Raw genomic sequence first — 20,486 nt, 5'->3', positions numbered from 1 at the left:
CACTGGATCCGCTACTCATTGATAATATATTTGACCAAAGTCACTGCGCAACGCTGGATCCGCTACTGATTGATGATACATTTGACCAAAGTCACTGCGCAACGCTGGATCCGCTACTCATTGATAATATATTTGACCAAAGTCACTGCGCAACGCTGGATCCGCTACTCATTGATGATACATTTGACCAAAGTCACTGCGCAACACTGGATCCGCTACTCATTGATAATATATTTGACCAAAGTCACTGCGCAACGCTGGATCCGCTACTCATTGATAATATATTTGACCAAAGTCACTGCGCAACGCTGGATCCGCTACTCATTGATAATATATTTGACCAAAGTCACTGCGCAACGCTGGATCCGCTACTCATTGATGATACATTTGACCAAAGTCACTGCGCAACGCTGGATCCGCTACTCATTGATAATATATTTGACCAAAGTCACTGCGCAACGCTGGATCCGCTACTCATTGATAATATATTTGACCAAAGTCACTGCGCAACGCTGGATCCGCTACTCATTGATAATATATTTGACCAAAGTCACTGCACAACGCTGGATCCGCTACTCATTGATAATATATTTGACCAAAGTCACTGCGCATGTGCAAAAAGATTGTTTACAATAGATGACAGATTTACGTGTGTTTAAAAAGAGAACGAGTGTAACGGTAGCTAAGTTACATCATCGATATCCAATGATTAGCTTGTAAAGAAACTTTTTACAAATTCACAATACTCCTTAAGTTTTCAGACTCAGCAGTCTTCTTAGTGAGATGTAACTTAACCAAACTTAAAATAAAAGCAGATAGTCCCACATACCCGGTAATTTCTAGTTTGACATTGCGCTTGACAATCATAGAAATGGTGGCGTTGTTATTTTCATCATTAATCTCGCTTCCGCTTAGCCTAAAACAATGTAAAAACATAAGAAAGAAATCAAATGACATGTAATGTTAAGAATTAACATCACAAAAGCACATAACGCATTGATTGCATGAAAGAGTTTGCTAAATTCGAGGCTAAATTACAAAGATCGATAACCATCTAAAACAATGAAAGATCTCTTTCATAGCTTATTTATATACGTTACTGTACAAACACAACACCAAGCAGGAGAAGCGAACAACACTGTTCAAAAAAACCTATGTTATCATCACGATTGAATAGATCAATCTCGTGGATCCACGATTTTGTAAAGAATTATATTTCTCAAGAATTCTAATATTCAGAAAATTATATTCCTCGAGGATCAGTTATAATGAGGTTAATGTAATTGATCATATGTAACACAAAATATTAGTTTTACGCACGGTTCAACGTAGCGTTTATAAAGCCACAAGAAGCATGTAACTTTAACAAATATTCCGTCTGATATGGCAAATAACCAATTAAAATATAAAGAAAACAGACTTACGCGTTCACTCTAACAAAAATTTCCAGATTCTTTTTTTTACCAAGTACAGCGGTGGTCGAGTATGTAATTTCCAGTGTCACCTGTCAAAAAAATCTAAAGATGAACAACTTTACGCTCACATAGTTAATATCAGTTGTAAAATTTCTCATTTAAAAAAATATGCCGGTCGTGCATGTGCTACGCGCATGTGCGCCGAAAAAGTAAGCAAATTTTCTCAGGATCGTCTTTCCCGCAAGCGTCCCATTACGAAACCAGGGTCTGAAAATCGCTTCAAAAAACAGGTACGCACTGCGTACACGTGATTAGCCTAAGCCACGTGTTCAAGTTCGAGTATGTATGAGCAATATAAAATGATTTTAAATCTTGAAAAGAATGGTGGTTAAAAGTATTAATGTGATAAAGAACACTTGACATTAAAAAGTTAGAATAGCGTTTTCCAGTAGTAGGAGTATTTCCCAAGTGTTCAAAGATTCTGGTGTTCATAAAACGTGTCGTTTCACCCATGCTGAATTTCTAAATGAAAGACATCACTTTACATCCAAGGCTGCTCCATTCCCCTGAACCTTTTTAGTTCAACCCCTCTTTTTTATATTTGCACTTTTACCCATCACTCCCCAGCCCATTTTATCTTCTCAACTCCATTTTACCATTCCTTACATAACATCAGATCTTAACAGTAATCTGAAACCTTAAACTATGTAATGTATTAAATCTCATTTGTATTTTTGGTTTGTAGTTGCAGTATTTTCTAAATGATATTTTAATAGGAGATTTTTGTCGAAAACTCTTTCCCGATTTGAACTTAAGTTTTACCTTTGAATGCGGAGGAATTGTACATATAAGTTTTATTGTAGTTATAGGCTATAGCTCATACTTTGACTCTATTATATATATAATACACTGTCATTTTTTATGTTTTGTCGAACCCACGCCAACAATAAAAACTTGAAAGAAAAACAGATTTAGCTTTCCATTTTCCTGACTAGAGCATTGCGAGATACACAAATTGTGTACAAATATGGCGAATAAAGTCCTTTGCATAAGTCGCCGAAACGAGACATATTAGATGTTTGTGATCTTCTGCAAAGCTTATACTTGTAAAATATCTCTAGCTGCTGAGTGTTAAATTCAAACTTTAATCAGTAAAATAGAGAGCGGAGTATACGCTAAAACGCAACCGTTTTGGTAATTAACGAAAATATATAGTGTTTGCTACATCCTGAAGAAACATAGAGATCAATAATATGGACGTCAGTTGGCCTAAAGGTCGGATGTCATTTTTGCGTAATAAAATAGTGAACAGCGCATGTGCGTGGCAACCCATAATAATATGCCTGTTCTTAAAAAGCCTCAATGATTCACAACTACTTCATACGAAACCCAAATGGCTAACCTTTTGATTTGGATTAAGGGGTCCTTGAAGTTGAAACAAATCGTAATCAGGTCTACTTAGTGTTGCATCTGGCACAATTCTGAACGATCTCTATAAAATTGACAGAGAAAAATTCACAATGTCTACAAACAAATCGTTATCGTTCATTAATACATAGTTTATTAACAAAAATACTGAAACAATAACTTACATCGGATACATCGAAATCTTCATATTGTAATGACGGGTCATGAGTTAATGCTATGGTAGGATTGTACGCAACTTCGCCAGAACTGCTGAGTTCAACAGTCACTTTTCTGGAATTGGTTTCACCAATAATTATTTCATTTTCATCAACACTAAACAAAAAAAAGTTACACACCAAATCAATTCAATCCAGTTAATACAAATAATATAGCTGCTGCACACTAAAGTTAAGATATATGACACAATGTTAGTGATGACAATAAAACGACGATTCGCTACGAGCCTACGACAGTTGAAAATTTTGCTTAAACATATGTATTTAGTACAAATACATAAAATTAGTTAAAATACACAATAAAACTATTCAATGTTGACAAAGCTAAAAAAAGTGAACGAAAAACGTTTTCAAATGTATTTTGTTGTTGCTCTTTTTTGAACTTGTCTTTCAATACCTATTCAAGTATTTCAAACCAAACATGTTTTCTTTCAATGAGCTCAGAATGATTGATGGTCGCTCGGTATATCACAAAAAACTGGAAGCTACGAGCGACCGGCGCTTTCCGAGTATTTGAGCCCTTTTCGACAATCTCCCCAGCGTGTAGTAAGTAGTTTTTAAATAATTTTGTTAAAATTTCTTTTGTTTTGAAAAACCAAAGAAAATCTAACACGCATAGTCGCACAAATCTAAAAGCGCAAGTAAAGAATAAACGAAAACGTTACCTTACTGTCGTTTTGAGATCATAATTGCATTCGTTGTCAGTACAATTCACAATAATGGTAGCCTACAAACAGGTTTTCTCAGTACAATCAACAATTCACAATAATGGTAGCCTACGAACAGGTTTTCTCAGTCTAATTAACGACAATGGTAGCCAACAAACAGGTGGTCTCAGAAACAATTCACGATAATAGAGAGTTTTAGTTTAGCGTCTGCGGCAAACGATAAACCTCAACTACCCGCTTGCCGTTGAGGTTTGCCGTTTCGAAAAAATTTGAATATAGTTTGGCGTTTTGCATTTGTCTTTTATAATTTGCATTGTCACGAGCTAGATTTCATGTTTTGTTATACGTTTGTCGATGAAAAGGCATATTCATGATGTATACTCACATAAAATAATTACATTGGGCCATAAACGTCACTTGGTGTATTAGTAGTAAAAAGCTTGCCGTACATCACCTACCGCAAGAAGTGCTTCTGCCGTTAAAACCTGAACCGCAACGTGAACTGCAAAGACTTGATCACGTGACATTTGCATTTTGTCGTCAACGCCAAACTAAAACTTTCTATTTGTAGCCTACAGACAGGTGTTCATAGGACAATTCGCAAAAATGATACCCGACAAACAAATAATTCGGCAGTTAGATTGCCTAGTGGTGACTTCACTCTTTCAATGTGCGTTTCGCCAATGAAATGCTAATTGTTTTACAAGGAATTACTTTGCCATAAAGGTGGTTATTAACAGGTTACGAAAGAATTTCATAAACCTGTTAATAAATCTGTGTAAATTTGCTCTGAACTTTTCACGGACAAAGTTTTAAATTTCCCATAAAATCGGAATATTTAAGAAAAATTTAATCAGAAAATTATAATAATCCTTGTACTACTAACAAAAACTACTTTACAAACAGAAACTCTTCCTTACAAAAGTAGTAAGTCATATTCCAAATTATTCCTACCTGTTCCGTTCTAACAGAGCCTTTACTTGTATCCAAAATCGGACATAAAGTCGTATTTTCGCAGTTTGGTGGTAAAATTAGACTGTAATTTATTTTGAAACCGATGCTGTTGGCTCCAAGCCTCAATCGGTCCACAAGATTGTTTTCCTACAGTTCACAAAATTTAAGAAAGAATTTTAACGTACACAATAAAAAGAATTAGAAGCACTGCAATCGAACGTTTAGAAGCGAATACATGGGGTGGATAAAGCTGTAAGTATTTAAGCTTGAAAAAAGCCATTTTCACATTAGTTTCCCATTAAACGGTTTGTACAAAACGTAGTTTTTTCAATATTTCGATTGATGAATTAACATTACTTCATTTGAGAAAGTTTAAACGATTTTCTGTTGCAAGAACTTTGAAATACACGAAAAGCGCGTGAAAAGCAAAGTACTTGTGATTCATGTAGTACTTTACAACGATATGTTGACATTCACATAAATTACATGGCGATAAAAAGACAAAACAAAAATATCAACAAACCTACGGCGACATTGAAATACATAAAACAGATCTCTGCAGCAAAACATATATGTTAATAGTTTTAGGTAGAGTTTTACGTAAAATATTTTACGACACTTATTTGGCAAAACACTACATAAGGAATCAAAAATTTGAACAATCTGAAAACAAGCTCATGGTATTTTTGATTCAAAGTATTTATTCGCTTGTAGAAACACACCAACAAAGAATCAATACGTAAGTGAAGTAACCTTAACAACCGTACAAAACCCTAATCCCCATACATTACTCCTAAAGTGACCTTAAAGTAAACACTTACTTTAAACCCCCTAACTTTGACCTTAACCCTAATAATAGTAGCCCCTTCAGAATAAAGTAGCCCCTTTAACCATAATAGTAGCCCTTAGCCCCTCCCCTTATCCTTACAAACCATCATATCACGACAGAAATATGACAATGACAATCTTAGCCAGCGTTCAGCATGAAAGCGACATTGGTGTTTGGTAAACAACTGTCTAGCCCAATGAGCACAACGACTAAGAAAGATATTGACTTACTTGAACATGAATCTGAGTGAATTCCACACACGACGTAACATTCTTGCCTGGAAGTTCTATTTTATCACGCTTGGAGTAAATTTCATTTCTTGATTCATTAAAATACACTCTCTTATTAAAATTTTGCAATGTTTGATAATCCAAATCAAAATGGTATTGAATTTCTAGGAAGAAAACAAACAGACTCAACTAAATATGCCTTCTGAATGAAAAGATTTAGGTTTCTTTACGTAAACACAATGTACGTCAAAAAAATATTATTGCAATCCTCTCTTAACTTTTCAGTCTACAGCAACTTTCCACATACTCAACAGTGATTATTTATGAAAGAACAATAAACGCTTTTATGTTTTGACACAAGCTTGTGCAAAACCTATCTGCTTTAGCCATATCGAAATTCCCTTTAATTTTACAAATTTTGAGGTTTGCAGCATAAAGTGTGATTTTCATAATATTATAACAACACAAAACCGTGACAAAAAGACAACGAATCTTTTAAAATAGGCATGTTTCGGAGAGCTTATGCTATCTTCGGTATATAAAAAAATGAATTATTATTCAAAGCAAGCAATATTAACGTAAACATACGTTTTAAAAGTATAACTACTAAGCAACATGTTTATTCAAAGTTTACCAGTGGAGGTTCAATGTCCACCCGTTAGCTGAAAATCCAATCAAGTGAAAGAAGTTGCCTTCTGTCTTCATGCACTGTTGAGCATTGGTATTTGAAGTAAACCTGCCAAAATGGCTGCTTTGACATCATATTTTTACACAGTTGTGCCGACTAAATTTACATTTGTAGATAAAATGATAAATGCAGTGTACAGCTTTTGTGTTTCTGTTCAAAAAATGGAAGTTGTATATTCATGTTATGTCAATAGTTGCGACTAGGTCTAAAAGATGACTAATCTCCTTCCATCTTTATGAATGATCACTATACACTTTCATAAACAATGAAGATCACAAAAGCATGCCAAAACATGTCTATATTTTTAAAAGAGTCGTGGTTTATTTGTATGATTTGCACAACAAACGGTTCTGTAAAAAATATTTTCGTTGATCTTATTACAATGATACAAATGTTGTAGCAAAAGGGAAACGAATTGTCAACAATACACAACAATACCTTCCATTCCGTATAACTACATATTTGACAGTTTTGAGCTTTATTCTCACTATTGTCACTGACATAAATTGATTTCGATATTCTGTCATGCAATTCTCTTCTACCGAAAGCAATTACAATCATTTGAACAGAAACTTCATCATCTAAACTTCACCATGCATACGTACCATAAGGACCAGAGACACTTTTGCCGATGTATTGGAAACACACTGTAACATCCAAACTAAATAAAAAAAAAGCTTGTTACAACAACATCACAAGTGAACGGACTCTTATGTTCAGATTTCTCACATAATATACCTTTCTCATTCTCCACAACCAACATTTCGTCTGGTCAAATCTTTATACTGACATACAATACCGCTCGCATATTTTTTAACATACGGTACGCGTATGAAACGCGTATGATAAGAAAAACATACGCGTATAATACGAGAACGATACGCGTATCATACGAGAACGATATATGTATGATATGAAAAGGATACGCTTATCACACGCAAATTATGTTAACAAATACGCGAGCGGTACTGTATACGTTAACATTTCCCCTTGTTGGTTTCTATCCCCGTTAAAATTTCCCATCATAAACAACTCTCAATGCATACATCTCCCTTGACCGACAACTTCCACAAGTGACATCTCCCCCAGGCTCGTAACCAGAGGGATGCACTGGTTACACGAGTTGTAGTCTCATTTAAAACACATTAACCAAGTTAAGCCAGGTTTATTATTTACACATCAAGAAAAATATAGAGAATATAATTCCTACCATTGTATAGAACTGTTGGGACAGAATACGGTATAATTTTCCACAAGTATCTCCTTCCTGCTTAAAGTCAATGAAACGTCCAAGTTCATTATTGGGCGAGTCCTTAGAAAGTAAATTAACAAAAAATTAGTGATTCAATAATCACTGGGCTACTTCAACTCGAAGTAAAATTTGGTTCTTAACCTGACGCCAACGAACACAAACAATTTAATTGGTGAGAAATAAAACTTTCACTAAAACGTCAGCAAAATTTTAAAAGTACATAACCACTCAAATTATTTCCTACATGCTCAAGCTTGTTCATTTCTGAAAGCATTAAATTCTGACATAATTAAAATTCCATGCAAAATCACTTTCTCTAAATTCACGTAAATTCAAATGCAAGCATTTATACTAATAGTTAACTAACTTGTACCATACATTTATTCAAATTGTTTACGTAAACAGTAGAAGACTGATAATTTCATAAGTTCCTTATAGATTTTTGATAGCGTTAACTAATTTATTTAATTCGTTGCAATTGGTACTGCTCGATGATTAATCGTCACATATCCAATTCAAAAAGAAGAAGTGACAATACCTTAGCAAAAGAACTCTATCACTTTTCCATGCCCCGACTGCAATATCTATAAAAAATTCTTTTTGAGTTTAGGAAATCAAAACACAACGCTGGGTGAATCGAAATCACAGATAAATTCTTAATAGCTTTAATAGATTTTAGCTGAGTCGTTTTATAGTACAATCCATTTCAAAAGTGTTTCTTGTCATTGCTTGCAACATTTTACTGTTCTAAAATTTTTTAAGGCAGTCGAAACGGAATTGACAATCGCTCCAAGCCCCATGAATAGCGACAAAAAATACAGCTGTACTTCATGAAAACCTAAACATGCATCATTTGTTAAATTGAACAGTGAATGCTGCATAAATACTCTTAAAACTATAAAATTTACAGCTTCACTTTGTTCTTAACTTTAAAACGTTTTTCTTTTCACTTAACAAAACCATTTTAAAAGTTTTGCATGTTCAAGTATTAGCTATTTTCATGTATTACTTCAAAAACATAAAATAACTTGATAATCATTCATGACAAGCGAAAATAATACGACGTGCTGTTGCTAAAACCTGGATATAGATCATTGTTAGTGTCAACCATAGCCGCAAGAGAGTATCCAAACTGCTGAAAATTAGGATAAAACTTCTTGACTGTTTCGGCCGTTATTTTCTAAAGAAAAAATTAAGTGTAGAGCTAACGATAGAAAGTATCAATTCACACAATCCCATAGAATTGACCTGATAATAATTACGATGCACGCAAAAATAATTGAGTGTAGTGTTGTGCAAACTTAGCCTCAATTTCCGGGGGACAGCAGTGTAATTATTAGCTAAGCACTAGTACTATGCTACACCCGTTCGCTAAACTTAAAACTAAAATTTTGGTGAGTATTTATAAGTAAAGAATAAAATACGTTAAAAAACATTGACAGTAAAATCACAAACTTGGATATTAAAATTTATACAGTTAACAGTTTATCAAAAAACCTCGTCCAGATTGTTACTTGCTATAAAAGTTGTGGAAAAGCAACAAAACCATACCTGCTGATAATCGTTAAATATACCATCCCTACGTCCATGATAAATATATATGGCGCCATTGCCAAAACCATCTCCGTCAAGATCTGGTTGATCTTGAGGTGCTCCAATAATGAAATCTGGTATAAGATAAAATCACAACAAGTGAGATCAAATCGATCATTAAACCGTTTTAAATAACTCTTTAAGTCACAAGTAGCTTTGTGATTAGTGTTTTAGCATGGCTATATGTATACAAGTTGAAAAGTAAAACAAATAAATTTCACACGAAAAAACATCCACAATTTCTTAGTTCTTGCTGTCTTTAACAACTTATAATCGACATCATGCTATTAACCTGCACAACAAAAAACAAATAATCAACCGCATTTAATTGTAAATATACCTAAAATCCCATCATTATTAAGATCTCCTGCGCGTGTTATGGACCATCCAAATCTTGCCCCCATAGTGTTACTGCCCCGTAAACCAGGATCTTGTCGCGTTTTCTCATTAGGAGAAAGTTCAAGGATTCGATTCTAGAAAATATCAATGTTAATGAACTCCAGCTTCACATTATTTTGAATTTTAGATACTTTAGCACAGTACATATTTTCCCTTGGTTTTGAATTCGCGCACCAAGTGGAATTATACTCGTGCAGAACATTTCTTATGTTTTGTCTTTTTTACTACAGTTATATTATGCTGTACTTATAAAATTTGTCATTACAAAGTTGTATAAATTATATAGCACAGAATTTTGCGTGAAACTTAGCAAAACTTTTCACCGCCCAATGTAGGCACAATTTTTCCTTAACTGTTTCATGCTTGTAAGACATAAGGTTCAAGAATCCAGCAAATACTAAATGAGTATAAAATAGTGAACAGTAATTTACCTGATTTGATAGTACACTAAGGTATACGTAAACACGACCTTCATCACCCCTGTCGCTGAAGAATGGGGCTCCAACTAATAGATCAGAAAAACTATATCAAGGCAAAAAAACAAATTAATAAAAACAAATTGGTCCGCTTCATGATCACCAATGCAGTCAGATTCATGAATGTCATAAATCACGTGTATGATTCACCCAATCACTAGAGTTACTAGAAAACAAAGCAAGCTAAATTTTCCATGACATGAAGTATCAAATTCTTATAACTGTGAATTAAGGAGTATAAAAATAGCCATTTCTATTATGATTTATTATTATATGGCAAGCGTCAATTCAGGCTAAATGGCGCGCTTTGATTGGCTCAGAAACATTTTTGCCGGTCCATTATTTTCTCGTAATCGACTACGGTCCAAAAGAAGTAATTTTACAGTCAAATGTAAAGAAATTTCAAACAGCAAAACGCAAAATAAACGAAACAAAAAAAAAACATTTACGAATGTGATTCGAAGGAAAAACATTTGCAAAGCAGTTAAACTATCCAGACAATAAAATTTGAAACGATTTATTTTCTATGAACGAAAACTATAAAAGTGAAAGCCAACCGGTAAAAAAACAGCAAGGACGAGAAAGAAAGCAAGCTTCGTTTCAGGTCAAATAATGCCATATAATAAACCTTTTAATAACCTCGCTTTCTCGGTACTGAGAAATATCGGACCTCTGTCTTTTGTAAAAACCTCGCTCTGCGGGCTCGGTCTGTACAAAAACACCTCGGTCCGATATTTCTCTGTAAAGACTTCGCGCTCGGTTATTAAAAGCTTAATAGTCAACAATCATCTACTTCCTTTAATTTGAGCCCCCTCACACACTTGAAACACGCAAAAACATTTCGTATAAGAAATGAATGAAAAAGCAAAGCTGGAATACATACAAAAATTTTTTTCTCATGCTTTAAAGCAAAATACGCGAGCAGTATTGATCCTTTATGCTAAAAATAATTTACCCATCAGCGTTTACATCAATTCCACAAACGGAAGCTCCAAAGAAGATAAATTCATTTCTCTAAAAAACAAAATAACTCATAAGACAGTAACGCGATGATCTCAAAACATCTCGTGCGCAACGCTCATAACATAAAAATATCAACTTTATATACAATTCGATGAGCACTTTGCTTCTATAAGGTACAACTTGATAAAAGTACAACCTCGTAGTTATCTGTATAAAGAACTGATCTTTCAAACTATTTAATCACAGTGGAACTGTAACTTTATATATTTCTTGTTGCAGCTCACAACTGTACATTAACAGTAAAACTATAGCTACCGAGTTACCATAAATTACACCGCAGTCACGTGACACACCCCTATACTTTATTTATTTCCCACCCTTAGTAAATGAAAAATCACTAAAAACTCAATCTCTTGGTGAAATCATAACAAAATGAAAACGCCAATTAAGCTTTATTTGTTGATAAAGGCATTGAAAGTTACAAATGTCAAAAAAAATAATCAATTGCTTCGTCTTAAAATTTACAACAAATCATAGTCATGTGCAACAATTTTCAGTTTTTCGACTTATGCATTTACTGGATTGGGTATTTTAATAAATAGAAAAATCTTTTCAAGATATTGAATCATGTGTTGCGGGAATTAGCATGCACTAGTAAGTTTGCACGAAAAATTAACTAGCTTCTAGCCTGTTTTCAGCCCCTCTCTTATAATCCTCACTTAAAAGGTAAACCTCCGGCTAACTCCAATAATTTTTTGTTTCGTTTATAACAAATCAAGTTCTGTTGTATATAATTTCATCCGAGGTAAATGCGCTATTTAAACATACGCTAATCAACTAACTATACTTACTTCTTGGACTTTTTTTGGTGGAAAAATATCAACGATAATGGAATCCAAATTTTCACGATAAACTCTAACCTGTTATAACAATGAAATATAGTAATTTTGTAGTAAATACGATACTCCCATTGTTCCACAAGTAGATGTGTAGTACACAATTTACATTCAATCATCTATAAATAATGTGTGTATAAGTAACTACTGCCATGATACAAACTACATAACGTATCGAAAATTGCTAAACATTTTATGAAATGTTCAGAAAACTGTCATTTCATCAAAATTTCTAAATTTTCAAACTTTTTCTAATACACGTGCACCCTGTATATCTGTGCAAACGAAACTAATGAAAAAATAAAAAATCTAGACTACCCAGAGATGAAAGTAATGTTTAATGATTTAATTTTCAACGCTTCCCTTGCCAAACGTGAATTGTAATCCTTATATAACTTATAAATTGCAGCATATCAGAATTACGTTCATTATCAAAAAAATGGGAAAAATAAGAGCCCCGCACGTTGACAATTATAAAAAATTCAAACAAACAAACCTTTCCTGAATATTCGAATCTTGGGTACCCAGATGCAATTGCTAAACAAAAAAATATGAATTGCATGATCATTTCTGATTCAAATTCAAACTTTTGCGAATCCTAAACTGGCCGCAAACAATTTCTTGCAAATTTGAGATCTATTTATAGCATTTGCTATAACATTTTGTTGTTGTAAGCAAGATTACTAATGAAGATATTTTTGTGTGTATTTACAAACCCACAGACAACAGAGAAAACTCGCACATAAAGTCACTAAAACAAAACATAGGAATGCCAGGCGTACATGCATTTTACGTAAATTTATTATTGTTCAGTTGAGAAGGAAATAAAAATGTTTTAATAGTGATTGTGAATTTCGACTATCTAAAATGAATAAATCAGACCACAAAATTTCGGAGTTGACGGAGATAGAAACGTTCGCAAGACAAATATTTGCTCACATTCTCAAGAGAATAGGATTTTAAGAAACGAGATTTGTTCGTGCAAGGATTGAACTTTGTCCGCTCGGCTTAAACTATTCACAGTCATAATTGCGATTTAATACCTCACAGCATGTATTTTTATCTTCTATTTCAAAAACCTGCCAGTCAAAATTTTTAGCTTGGCATTATATAAAAGTAATTTCGTCCTTACTTTCTCATACAAACCGCGTGTGTAACTGATTCCAAAGACTGGTGTAACTGATTCCAAAATATACCAAGATCCCAAAGCGGCAACGACAACATCAAATACTATATCTTTATGTTTTAGTAAGTTAAGAGAGCAATAAGTAGCCATACCTTCTTGATTTAACGCGAAAAAATTCCCGGTGGTGACTGAGTAACCTAGATAACATTATTTAAAAATTAAATAACTCTGAACGAAAAAAAAATCATCAGACTTTTCTCATAAATGATGGACAGGACACAAACGATTCTAAATTTCAAATCTGGGATCCAAGCCGTAAAAAACATTTACGCAAAGAGACAGCCCAAAAGCAAAGTACTTTAAGATCTTTCCCGAAAGTCGACTTATAAACTGGTTGCATAAGAAAAATAACAGTATATAAAAAAAGACACAATACCTACCATTGTAAAAATTTCCATCTTCTGCAGGAAACGGTGCCCACTTATACCTAAATCTCGATGTTTCAAAGCCAACGTTTCCTTTAAAAAACCAGTTTTCAATAAGTGTAGAAACAAAGAAATTAAGAAATGACAATTTTTTTCTTGCAGTCATGTGATTTTGCTCACGTGAAAAATGAAAGCAAAGTAAAAGAGCCATTCAAATTAGGCAGATTCAACCGGCAAAACTGGTGCTTAAGTTTATGTGGTTAGAGTTGAATTTCATATTTCTTCTTTCGGTTGAAACCCTATAAATGCTATAATGAATATCATTGGTCAAATGACAATATTTCATCGATGTTCCTGAACGGTGAATTTTGAAACGTACAATGATCATTGAGGAGATGGTTGTTTGCTATAAAACCTTACAAATTTAATAAGAAGTCATACACGAGTGATAGCTAGCTACTCATAAAACTTTCGAAATGATATTAATTGAACAATGTACGGCTTAAATTTCCATGGAATTTTTTGTGGTTCAAAAAGGGAAAGCAAAAACTGCACAAAAACTACCATATTTGTTTTTGAAAATGTCGGTTCAGCTTTAAGCCATTGAGGTCTACTGAAATCTATTAATGCCGTTGATGCAAAACTTACAAGTTTACAAAGCCAGGGTCCATATCAATTTAGTGATGAATTGTGTATTACCTCGCTTATTGAACGTCACCGCACCCATAACAACCTGTTGATTCTTTTTTAACGAAGCAGAAAATCCAGCTTGACAATAACCAAAATCTATAATGATAAATATGAGTTAACAGACATAATTCAGACAATCATTGGTAAAAACCTTCTTTCTCGGCTTTCGTAACAGACGTCTATAATAAAACTAATAAAACTATCGACGTAATAAAACTATCCAATTAAAAAGAATTTAAATCGCGTGATTAGGTCATTTCTCATTGTATTTACACAGAGTATAGATAGAAATCCCTCCGTACCCAACATTATCACATCAAAAACATCACAGCGGAGGAACTAGGCTTGCATGTTCAACGCTGGTGTAGAAAAATCTTTTGAATCAATTCAACGCTTTTATAAACTTTGTTTTTAGCACTACCGTAAATTTATTTCTCAAATTTGCCTTTTCATAGTGAAATAGGTTTCAGGTCATGATTTTCCTTCTCTTCAAATGAAAAAGTTCTTTTTATGAAAGAGCCATTCAATTTCGAGGAAATATATAACGTTCTATTTACACACTTAATAGTTGTAAACCGTAATGTTGTTATCTCCCATCGGTTTAATTATTTGTGCTATATATTGCTTCAAAACAAGAATACCTTTTAAAAAAATGTTCCATATCATCTGATACAGTTTCTTGGTCAAAAATGCATTTTTTCTATAGCTATACTTATTACGTATTTGATATGTCTAATCATATGTTTTAATTTGATATGATGGTACAACTGCTATAAATCTTGTTAAGCCCGAAGTTGCAGAGCCAATTGAAATAGCAAGTAATGTAAATTCACCCTATTGAGGAGACAACATTCATTAGTGGATGATGGGATTGTCTGAAACGTCGATGAACAAATTAAATAACAACTTATGCAGAGATTTTTTCAATACAGCTTCAAGTTCTTATAATCACAGACTCAAAAAGTCTATCTCGTTATTGTATTCATACAATCCTTACAAGTGCACTCTTGTCTTGGCAATCAGGCCATAATCATTATAAAAATATATGTGATGACCTTAGTAATGAATTGGAATTCATATTTTGTTTGATTCACATGCTAGGAATAGAAGTAGTATGCCAGATACTAAAGGAACCTAAGTAGTGAATCATTGGTGGCAGATCATTTTTAGTGACTCATTGTCATATACTATTAAAAGCAATAAATTCTTATTCATTTCAAATGGCAAAAACAAAATCAACCGCGTCTTCAAAAAGAGAGGGAGTCGAAAAAGCAATGATGAAAGTTAGCAAGAAAAAGTTTTTGCGTTTAGAGAAAGGTTCTCGCAGAACATAGAATACATGGGTGATTCTCCTATTACTGACGGCTCTGCAAAAGCACCAGGGATGGTTCGTCTGATGATCTTGTTTACAATGTCTTGAACATTAGTTGAGAATGAACCTCTGAATGAGTACTATATTCCTATCTAGCAACAATCGATTATCTTGCATTATTTCTAGATCTTACTAATCAAGTCCTTTTGACAGATCAATGTTTGCAAAATAGTATCAATAATCACAACCTTCATGGCAATTTATCGGAATCAAAAACTAATTAGCTTAATTATTTCTTTAAAGCACTTGTAAAAAAAATGGCCCCTACACTACAACTGCACTTTCGCTTTATGTCTGTCAAAACTAAACAGCCCAAACAATCAAAGTTTTTTCATTCGTACGTACTGCTATGAATTCCTAACATTTCAAAGCAGTTTACTCCTTCTTCGATTAACGACACCTGTAAGACTGGGTTTAGTCATTTGTAACACTCACAATAAAAATTATCACAATAAAAATAAATCATCAAATAATAATTTCAACATACCACTTCGTTCGTGATTTGGTGCCCCTCCTAGTGTACAAGGATACAATGTTCTTTCTGTAATTCTGCCCCGATATTTTCCTAGAAGTACGACGCACTTTCCAATTAAGTAGTAAAATTCCTTGCCTTGGCTGTTTGTGGTGTATTCTGTGAATCGAGGAGCACATGTCTGACGAAAAGTCAAAAAATAGTTAATAGCGATATGTATGCAAGATTCCAAACAGCAAAGAGTTCAAAACAGTCAATGCAAGACTCAAACAACGTAATGTTTCTATTATACAGGGTGTATCAAAAAGAGCAGACAATTTCGAAACAGCTAAAAATTTTGTAAAACGTTTCTATGATCAAAGATTTTATGTAAATATAGCTTATTTGGGTAAACAAAACCAACTTTTGTATGTGATGATTTTTATTTGCCACCTAAAGGCTGACTTGCCTTTTGCACCAATGTACTTGTAACTTAGAAATTGTGAAATTTTTCTTATAGATACAAATTGCCTCATAAAAACTGTTTGAACACCCCACCCCCTCGCAAAGGCCTTGTTCACATAAAATTTTGCCTTAAAGTAATCTATTAACACGAAAGTAAGCAGGCGAACAATTCATCGCTAAATTATTACGTTTACACTTCCCAAAACTCCTTGAAAAGACAAAGCGTAATGTTGAGAATGTACTATCATATAGTATTCGTTACAAATGAATTTCAATTAATTTAATTTTTTATCCTTCAAACTGTGTGCAAAGCAAATCAATCAAAGGAAACAGCAACAGATTTACATACTGCCAAAAGCGAAATCAAAAACAATGTAGGAAAGCTAGTCAGGTAAAGAAACTTGGAAAGTGTTTTATCCAGAAATTGTATTTTATTACAGGATTGTATTTTATCCAGAAAACACAATTTTAGATGATTTATTTTTTCTGGCAAGTTTCATGTCAGGTCAGAATACCACATAAACTTTTCATCAGGCGACGTTTCTTTCAAATGAATACGTTTTTTGAGTGAACAAAGAATACATACCACAGTCGTCCATAGAAAAGTTACAAGAAAAAAATTCTTTTGTTCAGTATCACAGATTATAAAATACAAACAATAAAACGCGTGCACTGATTGGTCTATAGCTAAGTTTGCATTAGCCTGTACAAACAATAAGGCTCAAAAATATTAAATTAATCATAGGCGGCTTGCACAACAAAGAAATTTCGTAATCTTCGAAACAATATTTTATTTCAGTGATTGTTCAGTTCGAATCTTATACTTTTTGATTTTTAAAAGGTTTTATAAAAGTTTTAAAAACTTGCTTTGCTATCCAATGGATAACGCTATCCAGACCGGCCTCAAATTAGTTTAACATTATTGGACGCTTTTTGTACAAACCGATCTGTGAACTCAAAAGCAATCAAAGAGAATTTGCAAATCAAACATGAAGACATGTTAAAGGACAAATTTGAGAGTTTGTTTTAAATTTGTCTGTTTTTCATTTTTCGCGTACACACTGGCCTATGGAAACGCTGTGGCTCGCTCGGAGACCTTTGTAAGAATGCTAGAGCAGGTGCAAATTCTCGACCTGGCAGTAATCTACTCTTGAGTTCTCCAAATGGTCTCCTCGATTTGCATAAGCCTGTGCAAACACAGTAAACTATGTTATCTGTGAACATCTTTTATTTCTTAATATATTTTTCAAAATAGTCAATTTATATAACTCAAATACTTTTGTACTAATTTCACTTTGCTATAATACTTAATACACTTTTAGCAAATTTGCCTTGTCACTTTGTTATGAATTTTGATGAATTCAAACTCATTTTCCACGTAAATAATAGGGGAAGTGACTATTTGGTATGGCCTAACTTGAAACTATTTTTATAGAAATATTGCAAATATTTTTAGTGAGAAGCTGAATTCTGTAAATAATATGATGTGCGTAATCTGGTAACAAACTTCACACAAGGAAGCATCAAATGTGCAAGCACTAAAGTAGTGTCACATTTCATATTTGACTTCAAAATCAATATTGCATACTATTAAAAAATACAATATTCTATGTATAAAGAATATACGACAAAGATCATTTGAAATGAGTGCTAAATTGTAAGAACATAAGACTTAAGTGAAAATAATATGACACACAACAAAACCGTGAGGTGGCAGATTTGACCTTATCACTTGTCCCACAAAAATGAGAGATATTTCTAAACATGTCGCTGACTTAATAAACCTTAATCTTGTACTAAACTATTGCAAAACTGCAACTCTTACATTTCTGTGATTGAAGAATTTTTGATAGCCATTATGTATGTATAATAACAATAAACTTATAGTCAATGGCCCTATTTTGATGATTTTAACAAAATTTAACATAATTTTTTAAAGGAAATAATGTTAACACAGAGCTGTTCACAATGCTTTAAAATAAAAACTATCTGGGGGGAATGGGTTCATGAAAATTTCGAAAGAATAAAATGAAAACTTGAAAATAATGGCATCATGGGGGTTATAAAAAAGAAAGTTATAATGAAATTTTTTAACTTTACAAAGGTTTAAACTGAGTGAAGTTACAAGAAATTACAATTTAAACTGAATGAAGTTACAAGAAATTACAATTTAAACTGAATGAAGTTACAAGAAACTTACAATTTAAACTGAATGAAGTTACAAGAATTTACAATTTAAACTGAATGAAGTTACAAGAAATTACAATTTAAACTGAATTAAGTTACAAGAAATTACAATTTAAACTGAGTGAAGTTACAAGAAATTACAATTTAAACTGAATGAAGTTACAAGAAACTTACAATTTAAACTGAATGAAGTTAAAAGAAACTTACAATTTAAACTAAATGAAGTTACAAGAAACTTACAATTTAAACTGAATGAAGTTACAAGAAACTTACAATTTAAACTGAATGAAGCTACAAGAAACTTACAACAACTTCTCTGTTTCCATTAGAATAAGTGGTTGCACCTAGCCATTGGTTGTTCCTTCTCTCCCAACTTTCTGGCACTAGAAGGTTGTAAAACATACAAAAAAATTGCCATATGGCATTCTGTCAAGATGAACAATCAACTTCTTTCTAGCTGGATCAAAGTCGTTTTTTGGACCATGTACTAAAATAAATAACTGTCACCAGACAAATAATGCAAAAAAATATTTTTTTAAGGCAACAGTGACTTGTATATGACATTGATGCATTTGCATTACACTTACGTACTACATTATTAAAAGTGGGTAAGACATGAAAATATGAACAGTCAAAATGACCGGTAGGACAAGAAGTTTGCTGGTCAACAAGAATCTGTGATAATTCATTGTAAGTTCATCTGCACTATTTTAGAACCCTGCATATTCTGTTGCGCATTCTCTCATCATCATTGTCATTATCATCAAAATAATCGTACTAACGTGTTTCAATAGGTTGTGTTGTACAAGGCGAACCATCAACCACACACTCAAACAAAAGTCCCCCTTTTTCCCCATAAACTTCAAACTCAGGTGCACCAACAAAAATTCTGAAAAAAAATTCATAGCAAATGTGTTACTCACATGCAATATGATTAGAATAATTATAATGAAACATAAATATTTCAAAGAGACTACCAAACCCACATATTTATTAGGCAGTCACATCTGGTTCTCATATTACAGTATACATTTTGCCATGCTATTAAAAAGTATAGTTATACTGAGATAAAGCAAAAGAATAAGCAAACACAGTATCAAATATTTTAATACTCCAAATTTCTTTGTCTAGATTACTTTCTAGACAAAGAAATTTGGAGTATTAAAATATTTGATATTGTGTTTGCTTATTTCCAAAAAATGACAACACATGCTACAGAATCAAGGGCGAAAGTTAAGTTCAAAAATGAGTTTAAGATGTTTTTATTTATTTAATAAAACATAGTCCAAATAACACATAACTGTAACTAAAATTTGAGTTTAGAAAATGTATTTCTATGGATTATGTTTTATTTTATGAAATTGTCATCTAGTTAGGGGCTATTTTGATTAAAATACACTAAAATATGAATAATATTTAAATTACACAGCAGGGTTTGCAAAACAAAGTAAATAACAAGTTTCTTCTTTGTTGCATTTAACGTAAACGACAACTTTTTTTACATTTTTTAATGCAAACATTTTTCGGCAAACTTATGCCATCTTCAGTGTGGTATAATGAATGAATATTTGAATGGAGTTAATGTATAAAGAAATCTGATACAAGACATGCGTATGGACATAAGGGGTGGAAACGGAAGTTATTTACAATTACGTAGTGATTAGAGGATTTAAGTATTTACTAGTTAAGGATAGTGTTGACATGCTGAATTTGTTCGTTAAGATTAGGCTTGAGTGCTTCTTTTGATGTACAGTGCTTCTTTAA

General features: G+C 32.9%; 1 protein-coding gene across 1 annotated transcript in view; it reads right to left on the bottom strand.

The window, feature by feature from the left end:
- Positions 1-20,486, bottom strand: part of LOC124440215 (integrin alpha-8-like) — a 45,580-nt gene that overhangs the window by 17,419 nt on the left and 7,675 nt on the right. The window contains exons 2-24 of the mRNA XM_046990539.1: positions 19,505-19,611; positions 19,029-19,105; positions 16,107-16,272; positions 14,257-14,343; positions 13,573-13,650; positions 13,285-13,329; positions 12,503-12,543; positions 11,962-12,030; positions 11,103-11,161; positions 10,103-10,193; positions 9,613-9,745; positions 9,231-9,346; positions 8,760-8,859; positions 8,218-8,263; positions 7,638-7,739; positions 7,033-7,088; positions 5,740-5,903; positions 4,681-4,827; positions 3,724-3,785; positions 3,008-3,155; positions 2,818-2,907; positions 1,425-1,504; positions 830-916 (exon numbers count right to left, since the gene is read on the bottom strand). Of these exons, the coding sequence (XP_046846495.1) occupies positions 830-916; positions 1,425-1,504; positions 2,818-2,907; positions 3,008-3,155; positions 3,724-3,785; positions 4,681-4,827; positions 5,740-5,903; positions 7,033-7,088; positions 7,638-7,739; positions 8,218-8,263; positions 8,760-8,859; positions 9,231-9,346; positions 9,613-9,745; positions 10,103-10,193; positions 11,103-11,161; positions 11,962-12,030; positions 12,503-12,543; positions 13,285-13,329; positions 13,573-13,650; positions 14,257-14,343; positions 16,107-16,272; positions 19,029-19,105; positions 19,505-19,611 (2,151 nt within the window). The remainder of the gene's footprint in view (positions 1-829; positions 917-1,424; positions 1,505-2,817; positions 2,908-3,007; positions 3,156-3,723; positions 3,786-4,680; positions 4,828-5,739; positions 5,904-7,032; positions 7,089-7,637; positions 7,740-8,217; positions 8,264-8,759; positions 8,860-9,230; positions 9,347-9,612; positions 9,746-10,102; positions 10,194-11,102; positions 11,162-11,961; positions 12,031-12,502; positions 12,544-13,284; positions 13,330-13,572; positions 13,651-14,256; positions 14,344-16,106; positions 16,273-19,028; positions 19,106-19,504; positions 19,612-20,486) is intronic.

Source organism: Xenia sp. Carnegie-2017, unplaced genomic scaffold, assembly GCF_021976095.1.
Source record: "Xenia sp. Carnegie-2017 unplaced genomic scaffold, XeniaSp_v1 HiC_scaffold_2, whole genome shotgun sequence".
NCBI lineage: Eukaryota > Metazoa > Cnidaria > Anthozoa > Malacalcyonacea > Xeniidae > Xenia > Xenia sp. Carnegie-2017.
This window is presented reverse-complemented; position numbering and strand designations above follow the sequence as displayed.